General features: G+C 43.8%; 1 protein-coding gene and 1 long non-coding RNA gene across 2 annotated transcripts in view; one reads left to right on the top strand and one right to left on the bottom strand.

Moving 5' to 3' along the window:
- The window catches only part of LOC133056896 (uncharacterized), a 41,486-nt gene extending 19,468 nt beyond the window's left edge, over nt 1–22,018 (top strand). Inside the window, exon 3 of the long non-coding RNA XR_009692927.1 lies at nt 21,543–22,018. This is a non-coding gene — a long non-coding RNA (uncharacterized LOC133056896). The remainder of the gene's footprint in view (nt 1–21,542) is intronic.
- On the bottom strand, nt 1,703–7,415 carry LOC133055888 (regakine-1-like). Its single transcript, XM_061140976.1, has 3 exons — nt 7,161–7,415; nt 2,311–2,425; nt 1,703–2,086 (listed from the first exon to the last, which is right to left on the bottom strand). Exons 1-3 carry the CDS (start codon nt 7,228–7,230, stop codon nt 1,954–1,956), a joined length of 318 nt encoding a protein of 105 aa, XP_060996959.1. The 5' UTR covers nt 7,231–7,415; the 3' UTR covers nt 1,703–1,953.
- Nucleotides 22,019–25,296: the final 3,278 nt, after the last annotated feature.

Genomic DNA, 25,296 nt, shown 5'->3' with positions numbered 1-25,296 from the left:
CCCACATAATTCAGTTCTGAATGCCCGTGAGCACCTTCCTGATGCTCAGCCTTGACTCCAGGTGCCTGGTTGGATTCTGCACACCGACCAAGCTCTCATCCGCTTCTGAGGCACATCCTGAAGTCTTGCAGAAGACAGCTTGGACGGGGCTGGTGGTGGAGAAGCCAAAGTGGCTGGAACTGAGAGAGGTTTTGAAAGAGTTGACAGGATTTATTGATAGACAGGATTTGTTGATAGATCGGATGGATGGATCAGGGAGAGTGTTTCAAGGATGACTTCCTGTTTTCATCTGGAGCAGCTTGGAGGATGGAGGTTCCATTCCTGAGGAGGGGGACTCAGGGAAGGAATGCAGCGGCGGTAGTTATAGCTCCACATTCAGGGGACGCTCGGTACCCACCCAGCTCCCCGCAGGCCCGAGCACCCCAGTCACTCGGGAGGAGAGCCAACCTGCCTGGCAGCGGGGGTGAACGGCCATAGTACGCCACTCTGTGGAGCCTGTTCTGCAGAGGTCGTCAGGGGCCCCTTCTGTGCCCACCCCCTCCCTGCCCCTTCGCCCCTGCACTCCCGCCCGTCCTTCCCGGAGACCCCAGGTCTCCCCACCTCCTCACTCACTCTAGTCCTTTTGGCTTTGAGATTTGGGCTCCCATCCCATTTGAGTGTGGATGGAGGTGCAGAGAACTAGTTTTCCGATGGGATTTGTGTGCAAGACTACTGGGGCACTAAGGACTGGAGTTTGGAAGAGGAGGGGGCCGTCAGGTGAGGAAATGGCCTTGACCAGGGCAGCTGTGGGCTCTGAGGACAGACTGTGCTCATTTCCTGACTTTGCCCCTGACAGTAGGTGGTCGTCCACTCCCCACCACTAAACTCATGGATGTACAGAGACCTCTGACCTCTGGTGTTGAAGAGCATCCTTCCTCCACGGGAGTTTAGGATCGAGGCCGACAGCCACGGCGTGCCTTCTCCAAGGACTGAGTTGGAGGGCGTGCGCTGGGCCACCCTGGTGTCCCTGAGGCCCTTCTGCAGTCTGAGTCCAGGGAAGCACGGCCAGACTGAAATCAGCCTCTGCCTCCTGCCTGCCTCCCTTTCCTCCTCACGCCCACAGAGCACTGCCCTGTACCTGCCTCTGTCCTTAGTTGAGGAGGTGGTGGGGAGGATGGAGTGGAGAGGATGGCCACATTTTCAAAGTCACTTTTACCCCAGGTGTCAAGGATAAGGGCCAGGCAGCATCTAAAGAGACTGTAGGACTTCAGTGTTGGGGTGCATGGATTGGGGAGGGAGCACCGATTTTGGGGGAGAGCTCAGATTTGAAGGAGGAGCACAAGGAGGTTGACAGGTGGACAGAGAAGTAAATGCTTTGAATGGCAGAGACCTGGGCAGAGCTTTCTAGCAAGGGTGAGCCGCACCGCCCACTTGGACGAGGGAGAGAGGAGGTGTGTTTGGAGTGCACCTCAGCTCTGCACATGCAAACAGAGGGTCTCCCCATGGTCATCTGTATTTACACTGGTCCTCTTATCTAAGGACCCTGAACTGGGGTCACTGTTCATCCCCCTGATTCTAACTATGCCCCCATCATTCCACTATTTATGTCTACTCCTACTGAAATGTTTACAAGGCCCCGGATATGCAGTAAATACCATAGAAATGTCTATAAAATCAAAGAAATGACCAGGCTGTCATGGAGAGAACCAATTTAAGCCATCAGTCCCTTTCCGCAGCACAGATTTATTTCAAGACCTGAGCGCCTGCAAGGAGACGACAGATGCTTTCCGAAGGCCACAGTCTCCTCTGGCCCCAGGACGCGGAGCTTCACAGCAAAGCTTCAGGAGAGCGCAGACCATCAGAGCAGGAGCAGGGAGACGCACACACGGGCTTTCATTCGGGCCAGGGCTCTCCCAGGTCCCATCTGGGCTGAGGGAGTTGGTTGGGGAGGGGAGGTGGCTCTGTGGCCTCTCCTCATGATCCCTCGACTGTGAAGGTCCCACTGCTCCCAGCTCCCTTGGACTTTTGGTTCAGGTATTTGATGTACTTCTGCACCCAGGCCTGGCCTGGGTCGGCACAGATCGATCGCCCACGTCTGATCTGGAAGCTGAGGAGCAAGGAGAAGATGAGAAACGGAGAGTCAGCAGGCAAAGAAGAGTCCATCCCGCCACCCCAGCCTCTCCCGCCGCCCCCACCAGCAGCTCCTCTCGTGTCACCCCCCCACCCCACTGGTGTCTCTGTTCCTAGAGGGTCCCGCCCTCCCGCCCCTGCCTCCCAGCCCTACTGGCTCCTGAGATCTCACCCTTTCCATTGTTGGGGGGCTGTACTTACATGATCCCTGGCTGGGGGCACATGTCACTGGTCCTTTGATAATTTTCCACATGAGAGCGTGGGATTGTCCTTGTTGTGAAGGCAAGACAGCAGGCATGCAGGTTATCAGCTGTTTCTGCAAGGTAGAGCACTGTAAGATGCTGGAAGCTTCTCCATGAGAAAGCGTAGACCTCTATCTGCACCCCCACAGCCCTTGAGGAAAGGAGGGAGACAAGAGATGGGAGCACCTGGTTGGAAATAGCCTGGTCTCCCTCCTCCTTCCACCTTTAAAAAAATCTTTTGGCTAAGTCACACTGCATGTGGGATCTGGGTTCCTTGATCAGGGATAGAACCAGCGGCCCCTGCATTGGCAGCACAGAGTCTTTACTACTGAATGATGAGGGAGGCTCCCTTGCGGGGCACCGCCCACCCCCCCCCCCCCCCAGCCACCCCTTATCCCCGCTTAAATTTCCTCCCCTAAGTCCTTTCCTCCCTCTGTCTGCCTCTCCAGCCCCTCCCAACCTCTTCTCCCAGACCCTCCCCAGGGCTGGGATGGGACTCTGTGGTCCTACTGTTTCAAATTTCAAATTTCCTGAGGACTGGTTGTCCTCAGGATTCGGGAATAAGAAATCAGAATTCCTGGAAATTCTCAGACCATAAATTATTCTATATTCATCTTTTTAAAAAATGAGATATAAATCATTTTAGGTTGTACTCCATATTGAATTTTTTTTTCATTTTTAAAGTTTTATTTTATTTCGAAGTATAGTTGATTTACAATGTTGTGTTAGGTGATTTTTTTTATATATAACACTTTATTCTCATGTTTTAAAAATAATGTGACTACACAGTAAACAGGGAATCATTTTTTATGAAGTTTTTTTGTTTATTTTTCCAAAAAAAGGTTTTCTATAAAAATAAATTCAAAGTAAAAAGGGATGTTTCTATGTATGGTGACAAGCTTACAAACTCAGTAACACATCTAATGTTCTCTAGCAGCTAAAGAGAGTTGATAATAAAAAACATGAAAAGATGGGAACATTAACACAAAATAAAAGGCCAATGAAAATCATTTAAAAAGCAAAAAAAGTGCAACAACTATTTAAAATATTTGAAGTTCTCATTCAAAAATAAAAATTTAAACCACAGGCAACATCAGTTGCAAACTGCTTGTAGTCTTTACCTTTGTTTTGTAGCAAATATTCCATAGAACATTTTTTGCCATACTGGATTGGCCCAACTGTTGAAAGTATGTCTAAATGCATATTCAGTTGGAGTTTGGGTACTAAATGCTTCCTTCATATGAGCTAATTTCCTATTTTAATGATGGACATATCTAGTCTGCTTCTCCTGAATTTGTTTTTCTCATTCAAATTGATATTGCTCTCTGGCCACACAACACATGGAATCTCAGTTCCTGGACCAGGGATCAAACCTGTGTCCCGTGCATTGAAAGTGCACAGTCTTAACCACTGGACCACTGGGGAAGCCCCCTGCTTCAGCTAATTTAGATTTTATATAAACATTAGCAAATGTTTCTGGTTTCATGTCCTAGTATTCTGTGACATTTATGCATTTTCTCTGTGTATTTCCTCTTATGTTATTGGGCTTCCTTGGTGGTTCAGATGGTAAAGAATCTGCCTGCAATGCAGGAGACCTGGGTTCAATCCTGGGACTATCCTGTGGAGGAGGGCATGGTAACCCACCCCAGTATTCTTGGCTGGAGGATTCCCATGGACAGAGGAGCCTGTGGGCTACAGTCCATGGGGTCGCAAAGAGTCAGACACAGCTGAGTGATTGTGACAGTGTATGAATTTCACAAACTTATTAGCATTTCTTAACAGCAGACAGAGCTGTGAACTCCCATGTGTAACAGGACAATGGTCTCAAGAAGCTGGATCAAGACCACTTCTCCTGTTTGTGCTCCAGTCCGCATCCGCCCACACGCTGATCTTAACCTTAACTCCATGTGGCAAATGTTTCCTGCTTTCACACCTGACGTCAGCAAATTCCTTTAAGTCAGTGACATCTCTCTGTTGAATGTTAAGCTTTATTCCATCAAGAGAATTAGAATACTTTTGCCCATTTTCCCCAATTGCTCAACTGAGTTTTCTTGGGACTTGGAATACAGAAAAAACATATAATTTCCTGAGAAATGCTGAGAAGAATTCCCACATGAAAATGCTAGTGGATGTCCAGGGTGGGCCACAGCAGGGTGGGACTGTTCCCTGCATCTGAGAGGACCCTCTCTCACAGGTCTGGGTAGGGGTGGGGCTGCTGCTAGAAGCGGGAAGTTTGCTCAGCTCAGAGGAGCAGGGCCTTGGCTAGGAGGCTTGAAAGTTCAACTTGTCCTTGTTTCTCCTGAAAGCTGTGTGACTCCAGGCAGGACACCCACCCTTTCTGAACCATTGTCCTTGAAATGGCAAATAATAGCCTTAGGGGAATTACTGTGCAAACTGATTTTTATATTGATGATTATTTTGTGCAATAAAGGCCTTATTACCCCCACAGAACAGACGAGGAAGCTGTGGGTCAGGAAAACTAGACAAGACACAGGTCACAAGCTGGCCAGAGCAGAGCTTCCAGACCCAGGCTCCGGGGGAGAGATGATCTGCTTCTGCCCCCAGTGCATTTCAGCGTATTGCCTGAGCGAGTGGCACAGAGTTAGCTTTTTATGTATATCTGGGATAGATCCTCTCTCGGGATGCTGGGCAGAGCAGCTGCAGCTCCAGGTCGGGCGTGGGATCACCAGGGTCAACTCTGATGCACTTACCACCAGTCTGGACCCAGACAACCATGCTGTGGGTTGTTTTCAGTACAGTGTTCAAAAACACAACCTGTGCTAGACAGCATTCCATCATGAAATAGGCTTGTGTTGGATGATGTTCCCCAACTGTTGGCTAAGGTGAATTCTGAGCTCCTTTGAGATGGGCGAGGCTAAGCTATGGTGTCTGAGAGGTTCGGTGCATGGTATGCATTCTCAACTTCCGGTATTTTCCATTTCTGGTGTGTTTATCGAGAGGTAACCCCCCGCGTGAGTCGAGGCAGATGTGTGCTGAGACTCTACTACAGGCCTGGTGCCTGGCTTAGTTCCTGATGTGGCTCATCTCCCTTCCTCACACCCTTTGAGAAGTTATCACTGATCCCGTTTGCAGATGAGAAGTCATATGACAATAACTGAAATTATTGGAAAGCAGTGAAAAGCTCTTTCACAGTCAAAATTCCTGGAAAATAGCCATCATCCATTGAACTAGCAGGATGTCAAATGGCAGTCCTAGTGTGGAGTATTGTTTGGTCTCTGATTTCAGTTGAAATTCAGCTCTGGAGAACTGTTTACAATAGCCAAAACTTGGAAGCAATCTAAATGTCTATTGATAGAGGAATGGGTAAAGAAGATGTGGTACATACATACAGTGGAAGATTACTAAGCCTTTAAAAACAATGAAATGATATCATTTGCAGCAATGTGTATGGATTTAGAGGTTGCCATACTGAGTGAACTTGGGAAAACTCAGGGAGATGGTGAGGGACAGGGAGGCCTGGCGTGCTGCAGTCCATGGGGTCGCAAAGAGTTGGACACGACTGGGTGGCTGAATAGCAACAAGAGCAACATATTAAGTGAAGTAAGTCTCACACAGGAGAAATATCATATGACATCCCTTATACGCAGAGTCTAAAAATAAATGATACAAATTAACTGATCAAACAGAGACTCACAGACTTAGAGAATGAACCTGTGGTTGCCAGAAGGGAAGGATAGGGGAAGGGATAGTTAGAGAGTTTGAGATGGACATGTACGCACTGCTATATTTAAAAAGGATAACCAATAATGACCTACTGTATAGCACAGGGAACTCTGCTCAATGTTACATGGATGGGAGGAGAGTTTGGGGGAGAGTGGGTGCGTGTGTATGTATGGTTGAGTCCCTTCACCGTTCACCTGAAACTGTGACGACATTGTTAATACCCCAATACAAAAATAAAAGTTTAAGGGAAAAAGGAAAAGACATTCAGCTCAGGAGAGTCGTTTCCTGGGAAGCCTCCTCCCAGGTCCACCTTCTCCCCTGGCCCCAGCCCCCTGCAGAGAGGCAAGCAGGCCTGCTGAGGGCAGTGAGCTGGGGGTCAGGACACTGGGGTTTGGCCCTGCCTCTTTCACAGTCACCTGCTGCTTCCTCTTCCCGTAGCACAGGTATTTACTGAGAGCTCAGCACACGGCTCTGGGCCGTGAACACACTGGACAGGTCTTGCGGGGAGAGGAGGGAAGCGGACCTGGGTGACTCAGGCTCAAATGCCCCGAGACCACGCGGACGGCAGCTGGGTGTGGCGGGCAGTGGGCACCCTGAGGCCTGGGCAGCGCCCCCTGTCTAAGGGGACAGCACCCCCACCTCAGTCCCAGTTGGAGGTGAGCTTGTGGAGACTCGGGCTCGTGTCTGCTTGGTCTTCCATATTTGTGAAAGAAATGGGCAATCGGGGTTTTTAATGTTTCCAGTTTTTCAATGTTGGCAACCATCCAAATATGGTCAGACCCTGTCTAAGCCATGAAGAGAGTGTGATCCTTTATGGTTTCCTCTCGCCCAGATTCTGCTCCTGTCTGGACGCAGCTGAGCAGACACCGGGAGGGCTCTGGGTCAGCTTCTCAAGCCTGGGACCAAAGGCCAGGAGGGCTGTTTTCAGAGGCAGGTTTTCCCCAGCCCAGGGGAGGCAGAAGTGAGCCCCGACCAGAAATGGGGAGACACCCTTGGGAAAGACACTGTCATGTTTTCCAGACCACACACACCTCCTCACTGCAGCTCCCGACCTGCCCACCCCCACCTTCAGTCTCCAGCCCCTGAGTTCTCTTTGTTCAGAGCAATGAGAGTAGCTGCTCTCACCTTCATTAGCCTCTGAGTGCAGGATGGCAAGAGTGAGGAGGAAGGCCAGGGTAGCCAGGCTGACCCTCATCGTTCTGGGTGCCGACCAGCAACAGGAACAGGGCTGGGCTGAGGACTCCTGGGTTCTCTGGCTCCTTGAAATCTGGGCTGTGAGCCTCCTTTATAAGAGACTGCTGCTCAGGAAGTCGCAAGATCCAAAAATTGAAGGTTGCGTGGCAGTTTTGATTCTTTGGAATTGTGACCAATGACATATGTAAATTTTGAGAACTCAGTCAATTTAGGCAGAGAAAAGAGGAAGGCAGAGAACGACGCTGGCTTTCAGTTTGGCTGATATCTTGAGAGTGGTGGTGGGGGAGGCCCGGAGACCAGGAGCTGTGTCAGAAACGGCCCCCCTCTCCTGGTCTCCCCTGGGAGCCTGGTTAAGCCCCCTTGGTGAGTCCGACCTCAGGTGTGGACCGTGAGCTCAGAGGCTGGGTGACCGTCTCAGAATCAGCAGCTCTGGCTGGATGCCAGGAGAGGGATGTGGGGGTGAGTGCAGGGTTCACCCTGAGCACAGCTTCCAGGCCTGATGGGGGCTGGGGAGAGGAGCAGGGTCCATGGGGTCCTGGGACGGCTGGGCCTCACCAGCAAGGATGGACTGCAAACCTTCACCTACGTGGAACAGAAGCGCCCTGCCCCCTGCCCAGCCCATGGAGCTTCATCATACCCTTAGCTACCCAGGCAGGGGGCCTGGGCTCTCTGCTCAGCCAGGCCAGCCTCCAGGACAAGACTGAGGGCAGGTTTCTTCTGGACTGAGCTGGGGGAGCCAGAGGCAGGGCAGTGCTATCTACAGAATACAGTTGTGTCTTGTCATCCTAAGTGTGTGCTGCAGGGGGTGTGCTCAGGATGCCAGGATGGTTTAGTGACAGAGACGGAAGGTGCCAACCACCCTGGTTTGCCTGGGTAAGAGGGTTCCAGCAAATTTGGAAAACTCCACAGTGGCCACAGGACTGGAAAAGGTCAGTTTTCATTCCAACCCCTAAGAAAGGCAATGCCAAAGAATGCTCAAACTACAGCACAATTGTACTCATCTCACACGCTAATGAAGTGATGCTTAAAATTCTCCAAGCCAGGCTTCAACAATACGTGAACCATGAACTTCCAGATGTTCAAGCTGGTTTTAGAAAAGGCAGAGGAACCAGAGATCAAATTGCCAATATCCGCTGGATCATCGAAAAGCAGGAGAGTTCCAGAAAAACATCTACTTCTGCTCTATTGACTACGCCAAAGCCTTTGACTGTGTGGATCACAACAAACTGTGGAAAATTCTGGAAGAGATGGGAATACCAGATCACCTGACCTGCCTCTTGAGAAACCTGTATGCAGGTCAGGAAGCAACAGTTAGAACTGGACATGGAACAACAGACTGGTTCCAAATAGGAAAAGGAGTGTGTCAAGGCTGTATATTGTCACCCTGCTTATTTAACTTTTATGCAGAGAATATCATGATAAATGCTGGACTGGAGGAAGCACAAGCTGGAATCAAGATTGCCAGGAGAAATATCAATAATCTCAGATATGCAGATGACACCACCCTTATGGCAGAAAGAAAAAAAGAACTAAAGAGTCTCTTGATGGGAGAGTGAAAAACCTGGCTTAAAGCTCAACATTCAGAAAACTAAGATCATGGCATCTGGTCTCATCACTTCATGGCAAATAGATAGGGAAACAGTGGAAACAGTGAGAGACTTTATTTTGGGGGGCTCCAAAATCACTGCAGATGGTGACTGCAGCCATGAAATAAAAAGATGCCTACTCGTTGGAAGAAAAGTTATGACCAACCTAGACAGCATATTAAAAAGCAGAGACATTATTTGCCATCAAAGGTCCATCTAGTCAAAGCTATGATTTTTCCACTAGTTATTTATGGATGTGAAAGTTGGACCATAAAGAAAGCTGAGTGCTGAAAAATTGATGCTTTTGAACTGTGGTGTTGGAGGTGACTCTTGAGAGTGCCTTGGACTGTAAGGACATCCAACCTGTCCATCCTAAATGAAATCAGTCCTGAATGTTCATTGGAAGGACTGATGCTGAAGCTGAAACTGCAATACTTTGGCCACCTGATGCAAAGAACTGACTCCTTGGAAAAGACCCTGATGCTGGGAAAAATTGAAGGCAGGAGGGGGACAATAGAGAATGAGACAATTGGTTGGCATCACCGACTCGATGGACTTGAATCTGAGCAAGCTCTGGGAGTTAGTGATGGATAGGGAAGACTGGTGTGCTTTAGTCTATGGGATCTTAAAGAGTCAGACACAACTGAGTGACTGAACTGAACTGATCTTTATTGAACTTCTACATGCCAGATTCTTTCTACAACCTGGCGATACTGAGACAGACAAGAAAAGAAGGTTTCTGCTTTTTAGATGCTCAAATTATAGTGGAGAATCAGACAAACAGGGAGTAGGAGATGGAATTAAAAGTTAGGAAGAGGATAAACCAAGGTGTTCTGATAGACCCGAGGGTTGAGTGGAGGGGAGCCTCTACAGAGGGAGTGTCACTTCCACTGGGGCTGGTTTGTTGAAGATGAGTTGGACTTGGGGGAGATTGGGGGAGGTGTGTCCTAGGAGTGGGACCAGCAAGGCCAAGACCTAGAGGAGGTATGGGTTTGGGACATTTGAGGAATAGACAGATGAGCAGGTGACTGAAGAGAAGGGAGGTGAGGGCCATTGCCCAGGTCCTTTGTGTCTGGTCACTAGACAGTTTACTTTCCATTTCATCCATGTGGGCCTTGAAGGTAGCTGTATCCTGGAGAACAGGTGGGTGGATGTAACAAGAGCTCTTGTCAGTTGCTTTAAGGGAAAGCAGGAAGAGAAGACCATGGATTCCTTCCCCTGAGACTTCAGTGTCCCCCCTGTAGGTGGATGGAGAGGGTCTGAGCTGCCTGATTTTGCCCAGCAAACGAGAGCCCAGGGGGGAGCAGGGCCTCTCCCCTTTCTTTGTAAGTTCAGAGAGATGGAGATGTATGTAGTGGGTGCCTCTGATGGCTGCCTTTGTCCTCCCTGCTGACTGTGGGCTCCTGGGTGTGCACCAGGATGGGGCAGGTGGCCGACACTGGCCTTTGTCCCTTGGTGAGCAGAGCATCAGATGTGGGGGAGGTGGGGGACACACATGGGCAGGAGGAGGGGAGAAGCTGATTCATTCATATCATCACTTGTGTCCCTGTGCCAAGTCCTCAGCTCTTGAATCTAAGTTCCTGGTAACACTCAGTTTTCTCCCTTCCATGCTTTTGTAAGCAGCATGCACCCACCTCCTGAAGCTTTATCCTTGTATAAGTGACCCTATGTCTCCACTCAGAAAAGAAGGGCTGGAGTGAGGCAGGAGGCCTGGGGAGGATTAAGGCTGGTAACTTTTGGGGGGGTAAAGTTTTTGTTTTTTGTTTTTTTTTTTTGCACTGGCACATGGGATAATGTGCCAGCCCACAGTAGACACTACATTAGTTTCCTGAGTTTTACTGTTTTTGCAGCTGGAGGAAATGTATTAAATGCTGGAGACCAGAGCCTTTGCTCACAGCTTTTTCCAGCCCACAGTTCCTCAGCAGTTCATTGCTGCCAGAGAAGGAAATGAAGTTGGTCCAGCCTCACTTGCCCTAGCTGCACCCATGCTGACTTGCAGTGTACACTTCCTTTTCAAAATGCCAACAAAGGATTTCTTACCAAGAACTGCAAAGGCATGGACTCTTGCCCATGACAGAGGTGGATGACCCCTCTCAAGTTCATGGAATCTGTCTTCTTTCCACTTCCTTTTTTGGGAACTCGGTTGCTGTTTGTTCATCTTATATTCTACAACCTCCCTGTCTCCTAAGAATCCACAAAGATGATCAGTCTGTAAAGTGTCTGGGCTGCTGGAAAGGACTTCATCCAAGTCAAGGAATGAAACACCGTACAATCTCCTACCCATCTTGGGCTTTAATTTCTTCTCATCCATGGAAATTATGCCCTTTTAGACTATAATGGACAGAGAAGGAAACAGACAGAGAAGGACAAATAAATATTGGAGACCAAGTGTTGTGCTTTATCCCTTCCACCTGTTTATTCATCAATTCACTCGTTTACTCATCAATTCATTTGTTTACTCTTTCATTTTTTCTATAAATAATTATTGAATGCATCCTATGAGTAGAGCACTTCTAGGTGCCAGAGATTAAGCCATGAGCAAGATGCATAGAGTCCTCTGAAAGTTTAAGTAAGCAGTAGGCTTTTGGCACATTCTTCTTCTTCTTCTTCTTTTTTTTTTTTTTTTTGGCTGTACTGCACAGCTTGTGGAATCTTAGTTCCGCAACCAGCTACTGAACCCGGGGCCTCCACAGTGAGAGATCAGAGTCCTAACTACTGGACCACCTGGCTCATTCTTCTTAAAATGAGACAAACAAAAAGCTTTCATCATGATTTATTATTGAAAAAGTAGTACTATGAAGGAGTTTAGAAAATACTTACGCAAAATGAATTAAACAGAAATTCTATGTGGTCACACAGTATCACTTTTAGATGTATCTTTTTCTTTTGCCTCTGCATGCTATCTCTGAGCTGGGATCATACACAAAAATATCAATTTCATAGCCTGTGCTTTGACATATTGTGAGCAATATCATTTCATTATAAAATTCTATATGGGGTTGAAGGTAATTTTTTTTTAAAAAATGGTGCATAATTCTTATAGACTTTTTAAGAAAATCAAACTATAAGAAAAAACTCATTGTTTACCACTATTCATATTTTGATGTGCAATTTTCTAGTCATTTTTCTGTATATAATCATTATACATATTAAATACATACGCCTTTAAACAAAAAATGGGGTCATACTAAATGTTCTTTTCTATAACCTGATTGTTATGGCTTTATAATTGCTTTTATTTAGCATTGAGTAGGCATTAAATAGGGTTTCCCTGGTGGCTCCAGATAACTGCCTGCAATGCAGGAGATGTGGGTTTGATCCCTGGGTTGGAAAGATTTCCCTGGAGAAGGGAATGGCTACCCAATCCAGTATTCTTGCCTGGAGAATTCCATGGACAGAGGAGTCTGGCGGGCTACAGTCCATGGGGTCTCAAATAGTAGGACACAACTGAGTGACTCTCTCTCTCTCTTTCACACACACACAGAGGCATAAAACAAAGTTGAGAATGAAGAGAAACAGCATAACAAACATTCCTGCACCCATGACCCCATGTGGCCCTCTGCAGTTCTGTCCCTCTTCCCTTTTCCTCCAAACAATCTCTCTTCCAAACAGTCTATGCTATACTCTTGCTTTTCCTGTGTTTTTATTACTGAGTTCAAGCTTATACTGCTCACCCCAAAATGGGCCAGTTAATCAAGAGACAAGTTGCTGGGGCAAGGAATAGTGACTTTATGTAGAAAACCCGCAGAAGGAGAAGATGGTGGACTAGTGTCCCAAAGAACCATGTATCCTGAGTTAGAATTCAGCCTCCTTTTACACTGGAAGGGGAGGGAGTAAGGTACTGGTTTTGATCAGACTCCAGAGGAGATGTGCTAATTTCTCCTGTCTGGCAGCCATTCACAGGAGGGGCATGGTCTGGAAGTTTCCTATGAGCTAAACAATGGTATTTTAGCTTGATGATCATGACATGGGAGGCAGGGCTCCCAAAGATGGGTCATTGTACATAATTTAAGCTTAAAAGCAATATCCCTTTAGTGATTAACTTGTGTGAGAATACGAAGTTCCTTCCCCATTGCAGTTTCACCAAGTATACTTGAATCTTAAACAATGTATTTTTAGTTTTGTATATTTTTGAGCTTTATGCGAGTAGAATCATTATATGTATTCTCTCATAGCATTTTTTTCTCAACATTATGCTTCTGAAATTCACCCATGTTACTGTATCTAGCTGTAGTACATTTTTTTCACTCCTGGCGGTATTTCAGCATGTGAATATACCATGAGGTATTTTTCATTTTCCCATTTAAATTTTTGCTAATAATTGATTTTATTAATTTATTTCTGCTAATGCCAAAAGGACTGCTGTGAGTATTCTTGTGCATCTTCCCCAGTGTACATGTGCAAGGGTATGTGGGGGGATGTGTTTAGGAGCAGGTGTGCTAGGTCCTTGGCTAAGCACACTTTTGAAATGGAGTAGGACCCTATGGTCATTGCCCCCCACCCATGTCTTTTGCCTGCCTTTTGTTTGTGGAAAACTTTAGTCAGAGAATAAGTTTTTTTTTTTTTAATTAATTAATTTATTTTTTTCCATTTATTTTTATTCATTGGAGGCTAAGTACTTTACAGTATTGTAGTGGTTTTTGCCATACATTGACATGAATCAGCCATGGATTTACATGTGTTCCCCATCCCGATCCCTCCTCGTGCCTTCCTCTCCATCCCATCCCTCTGGGTCTTCCCAGTGCACCAGCCCTGAGCACCCGTCTCATGCATCCAACCTGGACTGGTGATCTGTTTCACTCTTGATAGTATACTTGTTTCAATGCTGTTTTCTCTGAACATCCCATCCTCACCTTCTCCCACAGAGTCTAAAAAGTCTGTTCTGTACATCTGTGTCTCTTTTTCTATTTTGTGTATAGGGTTATTGTTACCATCTTTCTAAATTCCATATATTTGCATTAGTATACTGTATTGGTGTTTATCTTTCTGGCTTACTTCACTCTGTATAATGGGCTCCAGTTTCATCCATCTCATTAGGACTGATTCAAATGAATTCTTTCCAATGGCTGAGTAATATTCCATAGTGTATATGTACCACAACTTCCTTATCCATTCGTCTGCTGATGGGCATCTAGGTTGCTTCCATGTCCTGGCTATTATAAACAGTGCTGCGATGAACATTGGGCTACACGTGTCTCTTTCAGATCTGGTTTCCTCGGTGTGTATGTCCAGGAGTGGGATTGCTGGGTCATATGGCAGTTCTATTTTCAGTTTTTTAAGGAATCTCCACACTGTTTTCCATAGCGGCTGTACTAGTTTGCATTCCCACCAACAGTGTAAGAGGGTTCCCTTTTCTCCACTCCCTCTCCAGCATTTATTACTTGTAGACTTTTGGATAGCAGCCATTCTGACTGGCGTGTAATGGTACCTCACTGAGGTTTTGATTTACATTTCTCTGATAATAAGTGATGTTGAGCATCTTTTCATGTGTTTGTTAGCCATCTGTATGTCTTCTTTGGAGAAATGTCTGTTTAGATCTTTGGCCCATTTTTTGATTGGGTCATTTGTTTTTCTGGAATTGAGCTGCAGGAGTTGTTTGTATATTTTTGAGACTAATCCTTTGTTTCTTCATTTGCTATTATTTTCTCCCATTCTGAAGGCTGTCTTTTCACCTTGCTTATAGTTTCCTTTGTTGTGCAAAAGCTTTTAAGTTTCATTAGGTCCCATTTGTTTATTTTTGCTTTTATTTCCAATATTCTGGGAGGTGGGTCATAGAGGATCCTGCTGTGATTCATGTCAGAGAGTGTTTTGCCTATGTTCTCCTCTAGGAATTTTATAGTTTCTGGTCTTACATTTAGATCTTTAATCCATTTTGAGTCTATTTTTGTGTATGGTGTTAGAAAGTGTTCTAGTTTCATTCTTTTACAAGTGGTTGACTAATTTTCCCAGCACCACTTGTTAAAGAGGTTGTCTTTTATCCATTGTATATTCTTGCCTCCTTTGTTGAAGATAAGGTGTCCATAGGTATGTGGATTTATCTCTGGGTTTTCTATTTTATTCCATTGATCTATATTTCTGTCTTTGTGCCAGTACCATACTGTCATGATGACTGTGGCTTTGTAGTAGAGCCTGAAGTTAGGCAGATTGATTCCTCCAGTTCCATTCTTCTTTCTCAAGATTGCTTTGGCTATTCGAGGTTTTTTGTATTTCCATACAAATTGTGAAATTATTTGTTTTAGTTCTGTGAAGAATACCATTGGTAGCTTGATAGGGATTGCATTGAATCTATAGATTGCTTTGGGTAGTATACTCATTTTCACAATATTGATTCTTCCAATCCATGAACACGGTATATTTCTCCATCTATTTGTCCTCTTTGATTTCTTTCATCAGTGTTTTATAGTTTTCTATGTATAGGTCTTTTGTTTCTTTAGGTAGATATACTCCTAAGTATTTTATTCTTTTTGTTGCAATGGTGAATGGTATTGTTTCCTTAATTTCTCTTTCTGTTTAGAGAATAAGTTTAATCAGAGAAATGAGAAATGCAAAAACAGAGGGAAGCTGTCAAAGGAGATCAAATGATAATAACATAGTCATTAAGCATAGTTAAGGACCTTTAGTTCCTTCTCAAGGACTGTAGCTAATATTCTGAACCATATCCTGTGAGCTATCTTATGGATACTGAAACCCCAATACTTTAATTACATGATGACCCAGACTGTACCCACCACATAAGCTGCCACAATTCTGAGAACTGACCCCAAAGAAGTGGAAACAAACCGACCCTGGAAATGAAGATTAGCTGTACCTAAAACAACCAAGATGACATTGGTCGCACCACCAATGATCCATTTGAAGATGACTGTCAGAGCTGACTGTGCTGTTTCTACATATAGCCCCCTCCTTCTGAATGTAAGAGCTCTTGCCCCACTGGTTGCCAGTGATGGGGAGTCAGTCTTTGGACAGATGTCTGCTCAGCACCCCCACCCTCCATGCAGTTGCCAGGATCTGAAAGAAAGTAAGCTTTCCTTTCTACCCACCTGACCTGTTTAATTGGCTTTTGAGCAGTGAACAGCTGGACCCCACATACTCTTTTGGTAACACTTTTACTATACAGTCTGACAACAGCATTTTCCAAAGCCGCAGGACCCAGACACAGTGCCAGCACTCTAATATTAATACTTCTCAAATTTAATATTTAATTAAATTCAGAGGGAGACACACAGGAGGATGGAAGGAAGGACAACTTTATTCTTTCCAAATCCAGAATCCACAACTGGGTACACATAGTCAATAAATATTGCTGGTTTGATAAATTTCTTACAATGTCTGCCCCGGACCCAGCTGATTGCAGACGCTGAAATCCCTGTGTGACTGAAGGGGCAAGGTGAGGGGATGTGAGAGCAGGCCATGATATTTCAGCACATTTTGTAAATAATACAATTTGGAGTTGGAAAGGAGTTACAACCGGAACATAGCATACATAAATTTAACATAAAGGGAAACTGAGTCCTAGAGTTTGTCTGGAAGTGGTTCGTGAGATCTCAGGGACCTTGCCGGGCTCAGGTCCCTGTAGCCAATCTGTTCATGTCTCTAACTCTTTCCCTGCTGATTGTAGACCCCTCAGGGGTCCAATTCCAATTGCTGATGTTTTCCTGGATTCACACCTTGCTGGGGTTGGCACAGACTTTCCAGTCTCTTATATGGAGGAAACAGTGGTAAAAGGAAAAAATGCATAAAAGAGAAACAGTTTAGGAGCAGAATATCTGTGGGATTCTTTCCCTTTCTACTCTGTGTTTCTCTCTGTACTGGGGATTTCAGATTCAGTTTAATTTCAGAGTGAGAAATATTTCCTCAAGCCCCAAGACTCCCTAGACATTTGTTTCATTGCTACTTCCTGTCCTCTGCACAAAGGTAGCTCTTCCTTGACCCCTGGTAGGCCCTGGGCCTATGCAAAAACTTCCCAGGGACCTCTCCTGTGTCCTGCACACCTAGCAGGGCCCCACGGGGCTGGTCCTTTCCAGGATGTTTCCTCGCCCACCTGTCTGTGCTTTGTGGACTGTGCCCACTCCATGTCCTTCAAGATGTCTCTGCCATGGAGAGTCAGGAGGACTGGCTTTGACATAGCAACAGGATAGAAGGATAAGCTGCTGGTCTGTAATGGGAAATTGATGAGGGACCCAATGAGAAAAGTATGAGAAACAACAAGATTTATCAATTTCATTAATCTTTCCAGATGACCAATTTTTGACTTCGCTGATTTTTCTCTTTTCTGATTTCTGTTTCATTGCTTGGCAATCTTTTTCTTTTCTTCCATGAACTTACTTTGGGCTTAACTTGCTCAATTCTTCCTGGCTTCATAAGGTGAATGATTTATTTAGTTTTTCTATATCTTTCTGGTTTTGAATAGAAATATTAAAAGCTCTAAATACTTTTGTAGGTCTGATTTAGTTTCAAAATGACAGGTTTTTATATCATGTGTTTTCATCATCATTCAGTTAAAAATATTTTCTTGTTTCTCTTGTGATTTTTATCTTTGCTGCATGAGTAATTTAGAACTGCATTCTTTATTTCCAAATATTTGAGTGTTTACTATATATTTTATGGCTTTTGATTTCTAATTAGATCAATCAGATTTAAATCATTCTACTATGGTCAGAGAATATACTCTGTTATTGTAATTCTTGGATGTTTATTGAGACTTGTTTCTTGGCCCAGATATAGTGTGTCTTGGTGAATGTCCCATGTACACATGAATATGTATAGAATTTGCATTTTCTGAAGTTGATTTTATTGTGCGTAGTTGCTTTTTGTATTTATCTTGCTTGGGGCTCCTGAGCTTTGTGGATCTGTAGTTTAAGGATTTTGACTCTTTTTTTTCTTCCTAATTCTCTCACCCTTTCTGATACTCCGACAAACAATATTTATAATAAATAAATATTTATTAAATAAATATTTGCATTAAATTTACATAAATATTTACATTAAATAAATAAATACATATTTATTTCTTTATTTGGTACTTTTATACATATCTTGAATGCACTCTTCTTATTTTCAACACTTTGTCACTTTTGGTATCTTATTTAGATATTTTCTATTGATCTATCTTCAAGTCTACCGGTTCTTTGCTCTGTCTAGTCTGCTGTTAGCCTAGCTAATGTACCCGTCACTTATAAGATCTTGTTTTTCATTTTTAACATTCCTCTTTGATCCTTTTTAAAGGTTTTTAGTGTCTCTGATGAAATTCCCATCTCTTAATTTATACTGGTCACTGATCAGATTTCTGTCCTTATCGTTTCATCCTACTGGAATAATTCCATATGTAGCCTTTTCAGTCTGGATTCTTAATGTTATGCTCCTGACATGTATCTATATTTTTGCCTGTATCAGTAGTTGACTCTTTTTTGTTGCTGAGTAATATACCACTGTGTGAATGTATAGTTAGTTCTGCTATAATACTTCTTTAGAAAATGTTAATTTATTCTAATATGATTGACACATTAGGAAACAATTTAAGCATAAAACAAGTTATTCCATTTGCTTGCATGTGATTTTATCCATGAAAAACACTAGGTGAACAGGCCTCATAGGTATATATTACTACAGCATGCACGCACACACACACACACACACACACACACACACAGACTCAAATGCCTACCATCTACCTCAGTTCATTGCATATGTTATGAGCCATACCCATCCACAACTCGAATTACAAGTTTCTGATTTTAGACAACCCTCCTTCTACAACTTCACAATAACTTACAAGCTGCAACCCTCCGACTCTCACTTCCACAAGCAAACTTTGGGTTTTTTTCAAAGTATCATATTTACTGTTTTATTTATGTTAACTATTTCACATATATAAAGTTGTGCTATTATTTTATTAGATTCCTAGTTTTTCCAGTGTGTCATTGAGGAAGTGCTTGAGTGTTGTGTCCCAACCCTATTTCCCTGAAGCCCTATGGTTTTTATTGCACAATTTCTCACATTGCAGTGATTTTTAAGAATGTGTGTTATAGCAGAATAACTGCACCACAATTTGTTTATCCATCCACCACTTGAAAGCTATTTGAGTTCTATTTGGAATGAAACTTGGGGGTATTTGAATAAAACTTGAACAAACATTTGTGTACAAGTCTTTGGACATAAGAGAAAAAATAGTGAGATGTCTGAGGAAGTAAATGTAAATGTTCTGATGTGGATGGAGCCATGACCTTGTCTGGAAATGGGAGAATGTGGCATGGAGCTCACTCTTCATTTGCACCCCAAGCTCCCTGGCTACCTGCTATATTCAGTGCCATCAAACCTCCTCTGGATGGACTAAGAGTAGTAAGGAAAAATAATGAGAAAAGGAAAAGGAGAAATTTTAATTTCTTTTAAAAGCAAAATTGTGTGTTCTATACACTTAGATATGTAATATGTTTGTTATTTTTCTAAATTTTCGATATGTGAAGAATATTAACCATTACACAAGTTGGGTATATCTTTCCTAAAATTGGGGCCATACTTGTGATTGCCTAAGCCTCAGAGTTCTACTGTAACCTTATGAGTAATTCTTCTCCTTTATTTCCCAGCAGTAGGCAGTGTCACTGCCCTCCATCTTCCTGAAATTTTCTATGTAATTTAATAACATGTTGGTTGGAAATTCACCCTGCAAAAAACTGTTGTCTCACCCCCAAAAGACAATTCCATATATCCCTTCCAGAGACAACATCCCTTGGAGATGGCAGGACTATCCCTGTATCTCTTTTCATCCTTCCAGACTACTGGAGCCGGAGATTGAAGAGACGGGGAGAGAATCATTGCCCTGGGCAGGGAATGTTATTGCTTCACCACTCCCATAAATGCAGATGAGGAAACACCAAGGGAAATATTTGTAGAGATTGGAGGTGCTGTGAAGGATAGAGGGAGTCATCTCAAAACCTAGGTAGATTTCAACATAGACAATATATTTGCTGATGTGCCCTGAATGTATCTGAGTAGGGGTAAGGGGAAAGGAGAGGGATGACAGAGAGAGAGACTTTGCCTATACTCTGACTTTGGTTTGATAAGCACGCGTCAAGCCAAGCTGCCACAGTGGGGAGAGGGACTTGAATCATCTTACCTTTGCCCACCCAGGAGGATGATCTCTTGGCTAGCTGCAAGCAGAGTACCAACTGAAACAGGGAATGTCAGGTTAAAACTGTTTCAGGTGGAACCACACCTTGAGAGACAGGGATCTGATGGTTAAGAGCATGGGACATGGGTGGACCCAGGTTGATCCAACATTGCTAACTACACAGCATTGCTAACAGCACAGCCATAAGGAAGTTCATCTAAACTCTCTGAACTTTCGTTTCCTCCTCTATCAACTGGGGGTGCAATAAAATTTGCATCGTTAGTAATATTCTGAGGACTAAATGAACCAGTATATAAAAATACCTTATCTGGCCTACCATCTCTGCAGGGAGGGAATTTCATCTAGCCCATGATGTCACTAAAAATAACAGGGATCAAACCTGGGCTGTCTCTTCTGTCTCCAAGACACCAGGGCTTTTGGGAGTAACTCACATGAATCTGAACTTAACTGGCCCAGTGAGAAATAAATAGACCTGGAGTATGCCTCTTGCCAATTAATTCGGTGAATTTGGCCTCAATTATCTTATCTATAAAGTGAAATTAACCTCCCTTGCTCTTCCTTTCTGAACCACTTGGTAGAATATGAGAGCCTGGACCCTCTGGAAAGAGTGACTTCCTTCTTGGGTTCAAGCCATTGCCAATTCTCTTTGTAGAGAGAAAACCTCACGGCATTGAAGACGGAAACTGGGGGTGACAGGGGGGAATATTTTAATCACAGTGTTGGTGTCATGCTGTCCGTTGCACAACCCAGGCTTGTCAACACCCTTTGGTTAACAGAGGGGTTCAGAGTATCTGCACGAATATCTCAATTTCTCCATTGGTTGGAAACACTTCTGATGAAATTGCTTGTTCTTTGAGGTCCTTCTGAAGAAATGATTTCCTAGTTAGAGGGTGGCCAGGAGCTGGTATTGCAGCAGGCCCCCTTCAGAGACAGATAGATCTGTGAAGTGTGTGCTAACTGCTGCTCCCCACAGAGCAGAAGGTGCTGATGTTCTTTCACAACTGATCTGACCACACAGATGTGATATCAATGATGATGCCACCAGCAGTCCAGGTCAGAAATAGCCCTCACCATCTGGGCTAGAAGATCCACTTCTACAACGGCTTCCTTGGTCACATGCTGTGACTGGGCTGGGAATTTCATTGGAGCTGTGTACATATTGCCCTTCTAGATTGCAGTCTTAAGGCTCAAAGATGAGTGTTCCAAGTGAATAAGGTAGAAGCTGCCTGGCTTTTTATGACTTAGTCACAGAAGTCCTATTGTATCTCTTCTACCATAATCTGTAGGTCAAAGCAGTCATAAGCCTGATCAGATTCAAGGAGAGGGGTTCTAGATCTCTGTTTCTGCATGAGAGGAGTGTCAAAGAAATCTTGGCCCTGTTTTAAAACCACTATAGTATCATTTTATCTATAAGTATTTGTGTTAGCTTCTTATTTTTATTTTTACTTATTTAAAAAATTGAAGTAGAATTGATTTACTGTATCATGTAAGTTTCAGGCGTACAGCACAGCGATTCAGTTGCGTTAGCTTTTTGTTGCTGCTGTAACAAATGACCCCAAACTTAGTGGCTTAAAACAATTCAAATGTATTCTCTTACAGTTCTGGAGGTCAGAAGTCTGAAATGAGTCTCACTGGGTTAAAATCAAGATATCTGCAAAGCTGCCTTCCTTTTTGGAGGGACGCCCTCCTCTGCTATTTGGGGCTTCCCAGGTGACACTAGTGGTAAAGAACCCGCCTGCCAATGCAGGAGACATGAAGGGTGCATGGTGGATCCCTGGACTGAGAAGATCCTCTGGAGACGGAAACGGCAGTCCACTCCAGTATTCTTGCCTAGAAAATCCCCGTGGACGGAGGAACCTGGTGGGCTACAGTCCATAGGGTTGCAAAGAATTGGACACAACTGAAGAAACTTAGCCTGTACTTACAAGGGAAGACCCATTTTCTTGCTTTTTATGGCTTCTAGAGGTTGTGCCACTTTCCTTGTCTGTAGCCAGCAATGGCCCATCAAGTCTTCCTCACATTGCCTCACTCAGACACTCACACTCCTGCTACCCTTGTGAGGAGCCTTGTGATGACACTGGATCATACAGATAACCCAGGGTAATCTCCCTATCTCAAATCAGCTTAAGGCTATTTTGATTCCTCAGTGCTGTGTAATGTAACATATTCACAGTTTCCAGAGATTAGGACATGACTTCTTTGAGAGAGGGGTCATTATTCTGCCTACTGCACTACTTCAGTCAATATCTTAAAAAAATAAAGATTAAAAAAACACAGTCACACCACCATTGCTTATTTGCCATCTGTATATATCCTTCACTGAAATGTCTGTTTGTGACTTTGATCCATTTTCTAATTTCATTGTTCATTTGTTTGCTTAATGTTAAGATTTGAGTGTTCTTTATATATTCCAAATATAAGTGCTTTGTTAAATATGTGGTTTGCAGACTTTTCTCCCTTTCTATAGTTTGTCTTTTCTTCTTCTTCACAAGGTCTTTTGAAGAACAAAAATTTAAAATTGATGAGGTCCAGTTTATAGATCTTTCCTTCTATGGGCTGTGTTTTGGATGTCAAAACTGAGAAGTTTTTGCTTTGTCTTAGGTCCAGAAGATTTTCTCATTTTTTTTTTTTTCCTAAAAGTTTTGTGGGTTTTCATTTTACATTTAAGTCCACGATCCATTTTGAGTTAATTCTTGTGTAAGGTGTGAAGGTCAAGATGTCTTTGTTTTGTTTGTTTTTGGTCTATGGATGTCTAGTTTCTCTGGCACCATTTGTTAAAAAGACTATTCTCTCTCCATTATCTTGTCAATAAATGTTTGAAGCCAAATGTGCTTTTGAAGCCAACTAGGTATGAAGATTATTTCTTTTTTTGCATAAGAATTTAAATTACTGATGTTATTTCCTTAATAGATATAGGACCATTCATATTTTCCATATCTTTTTGTTACATAGTCTTCTCATGTCAGTAAATTATATTTCTGATAAGAGAGGAAAGGAACTAAACTCCAAAGGAACAGCAAAATTTAGCATGCATGTACCAGCCTGAGCTGGAAGAGTATCTTGGGTCTCGATTTTGAGGGTGCTTGATCAAGGAAGCTGGAACACAAGAATGGATTAGGGGGAACTTATTGACTTAAGAGTACTCTTTCTGGATATAGGCTATTACTTCCTGGTAAGGATCCCAGAGGTTGGTGTGATTTTGCAGCCAGGAAAGCTCCAGAATCCTAGAGAAATCAATGACTCATGTGGAGTGAACTTAAAATATTTGAATTCATGACAGATGGAGAAGGAAGGGATAAAAATGACTGTGGAAGTGGGCATGGTGGAGTAGATGTACCATGTGAGGCTGAAAGACCATCCACATTATATTCTATGGGAAGTCCCAGAGAACACACCATTCATCAAGCCATCAGGATTGGCTGGTGAGACAGGGACCAGCATCAGTGGTATTTCTCCTTTTCCAGCTAGGACTGAGGGTAGGAGTGGCTGATATAAAACTTGGCCCATTGATAGCAGTGGGGATAATGCCCTCCCTGCTTGTATCTTCAGAATTATATCTCTCAGCTTTTTTGTAAAACTGTTAGCCATTATCTCTTCAGATCCATTTGCTGTCTCATTCTCTCTCCTCTTATTTTTTTTTTGCCACTTTATTTCTTAATTGAAGTATAATTGTTTTACAGAAGCTTGTGGTTTTCTGTCAAACATCAACAAGAGTCAGCCACAATTACACCTGTGTCCCCTCGCTCCTCAACCTCCTTCCCATTTCCCTCTCTTCTCCCCCTTCTAGATTGTCACAGAGCCCCTGTTTGAGTTCCCTGAGTCATACAACCAACTCCCATTTCTCCTCTCGTTTTGAGATTCTAGTCGCCCAGACGACAGATGCTCTGCTCTATCCTCTGTGGCTCTTATCCTCTCTTTTGTATTTTTTAGTTTTTTGTTTCCCCTTGCTTCATTTTGATCTGTTTGAACTTTACCGGTATTTCCTCTGTTGGTTTTAACCTGTTCTGAGGTTTTATTTCATTTTTTGCATTTATTGGTTCCAGAATTCATTTTTTACTTTTACATATCTGCAAGGATACTCACGATAACTTCCAGTCCCTCACCAAAAAGCTCAAGCTTCCTTGTCAGGCATTTGTGGCATCAGCATCTGGGATCATATTTAAAAATATTCAATGAGTTTGAGATTTTCTAAACTCCCCAAATGATGGGAGCTGACCTCCTCTTGTTCAAGGGATGGTTTCCTTCTCGTTTACTTTTCCTCCTAAGGCATCAGCCCAGACAGAGGATGGTTTCTTGTGGTTCCTTCATTTGGGCAGCCTGGTACTTTGTTCTCCACCAGTCCAGTAAGGCTGAGAAAGGTTCAGCTCACCTTCTTAGCCACCTTTTCTTAACTGCAAACATCCTCAGTCTAGAAGAGGTCTCAGTGCCAGGCTATCTCTGGATTTCTATCCTTTCTTTAACCAACAACTCACTTCTGGCTCACTGAGATAGTCTGTCTCTTGCCAGGGAATTGTGCATTCCTGGTAAATCTGCTTCAAGTGGAACTCTGAGACACAATTTCTTAGTGTTTAGTGGAGAGAGTGGGCCTTGCTCTCGTCTGCAGATTTGACCACAGCGTTACTAGCTGTGTGACCTTGGACAAGCTCACTGAAACTGTTTTCTCATATGTCAAAGGGAGATACTCAGAGTACACACAGCACAGTGATTTTGAAGAATAGACCATGCATGTAAATCCCTTAGTACAGGCTGTGGTTCATAGCAAGTCCTCAAAAGCTGTTAGTCCTTATCCGTAAGAGAGCTGAATTTATTAAAATGCATAAATATGCATGCTCGAATGCTTTCAGTTCAGTTCAGCCACTCAGTCATGTCCGACTCTTTGCGACCCCATGAATCGCAGCACACCAAGCCTCCTTGTCCATCACCAACTCCCGGAGTTTACTCAAACTCATGTCCATCGAGTCAGTGATGCCATCCAGCCATCTCATCCTCTCTCATCCCCTTCTCCTCCTGCCCCCAATCCCTCCCAGCATCAGGGTCTTTTCCAATGAGTCAACTCTTCGCATGAGATGGCCAAAGTATTGGAGTCTCAGCTTCAACATCAGTCCTTCCAATGAACTCCCAGGACTGATATCCTTTAGGATGGACTGGTTGGATCTCCTAGCAGTCCAAGGGACTCTCAAGAGTCTTCTCCAACACCACAGTTCAAAAACATCAATTCTTCGGTGCTCAGCTTTCTTCACAGTCCTACTCTCACATCCATACATGACCACTGGAAAAACCATAGCCTTGACTAGACGGACCTTTGTTGGCAAAGTAATGTCTTCTATTTAAGTGATGGATTTCCTTGGTGCAC

The sequence above is a fragment of the Dama dama genome, chromosome 5 (genome assembly GCF_033118175.1).
Source record: "Dama dama isolate Ldn47 chromosome 5, ASM3311817v1, whole genome shotgun sequence".
NCBI lineage: Eukaryota > Metazoa > Chordata > Mammalia > Artiodactyla > Cervidae > Dama > Dama dama.
The sequence above is the reverse complement of the archived record's forward strand: the minus strand, read 5'-3'. Positions and strand labels throughout refer to the sequence as shown.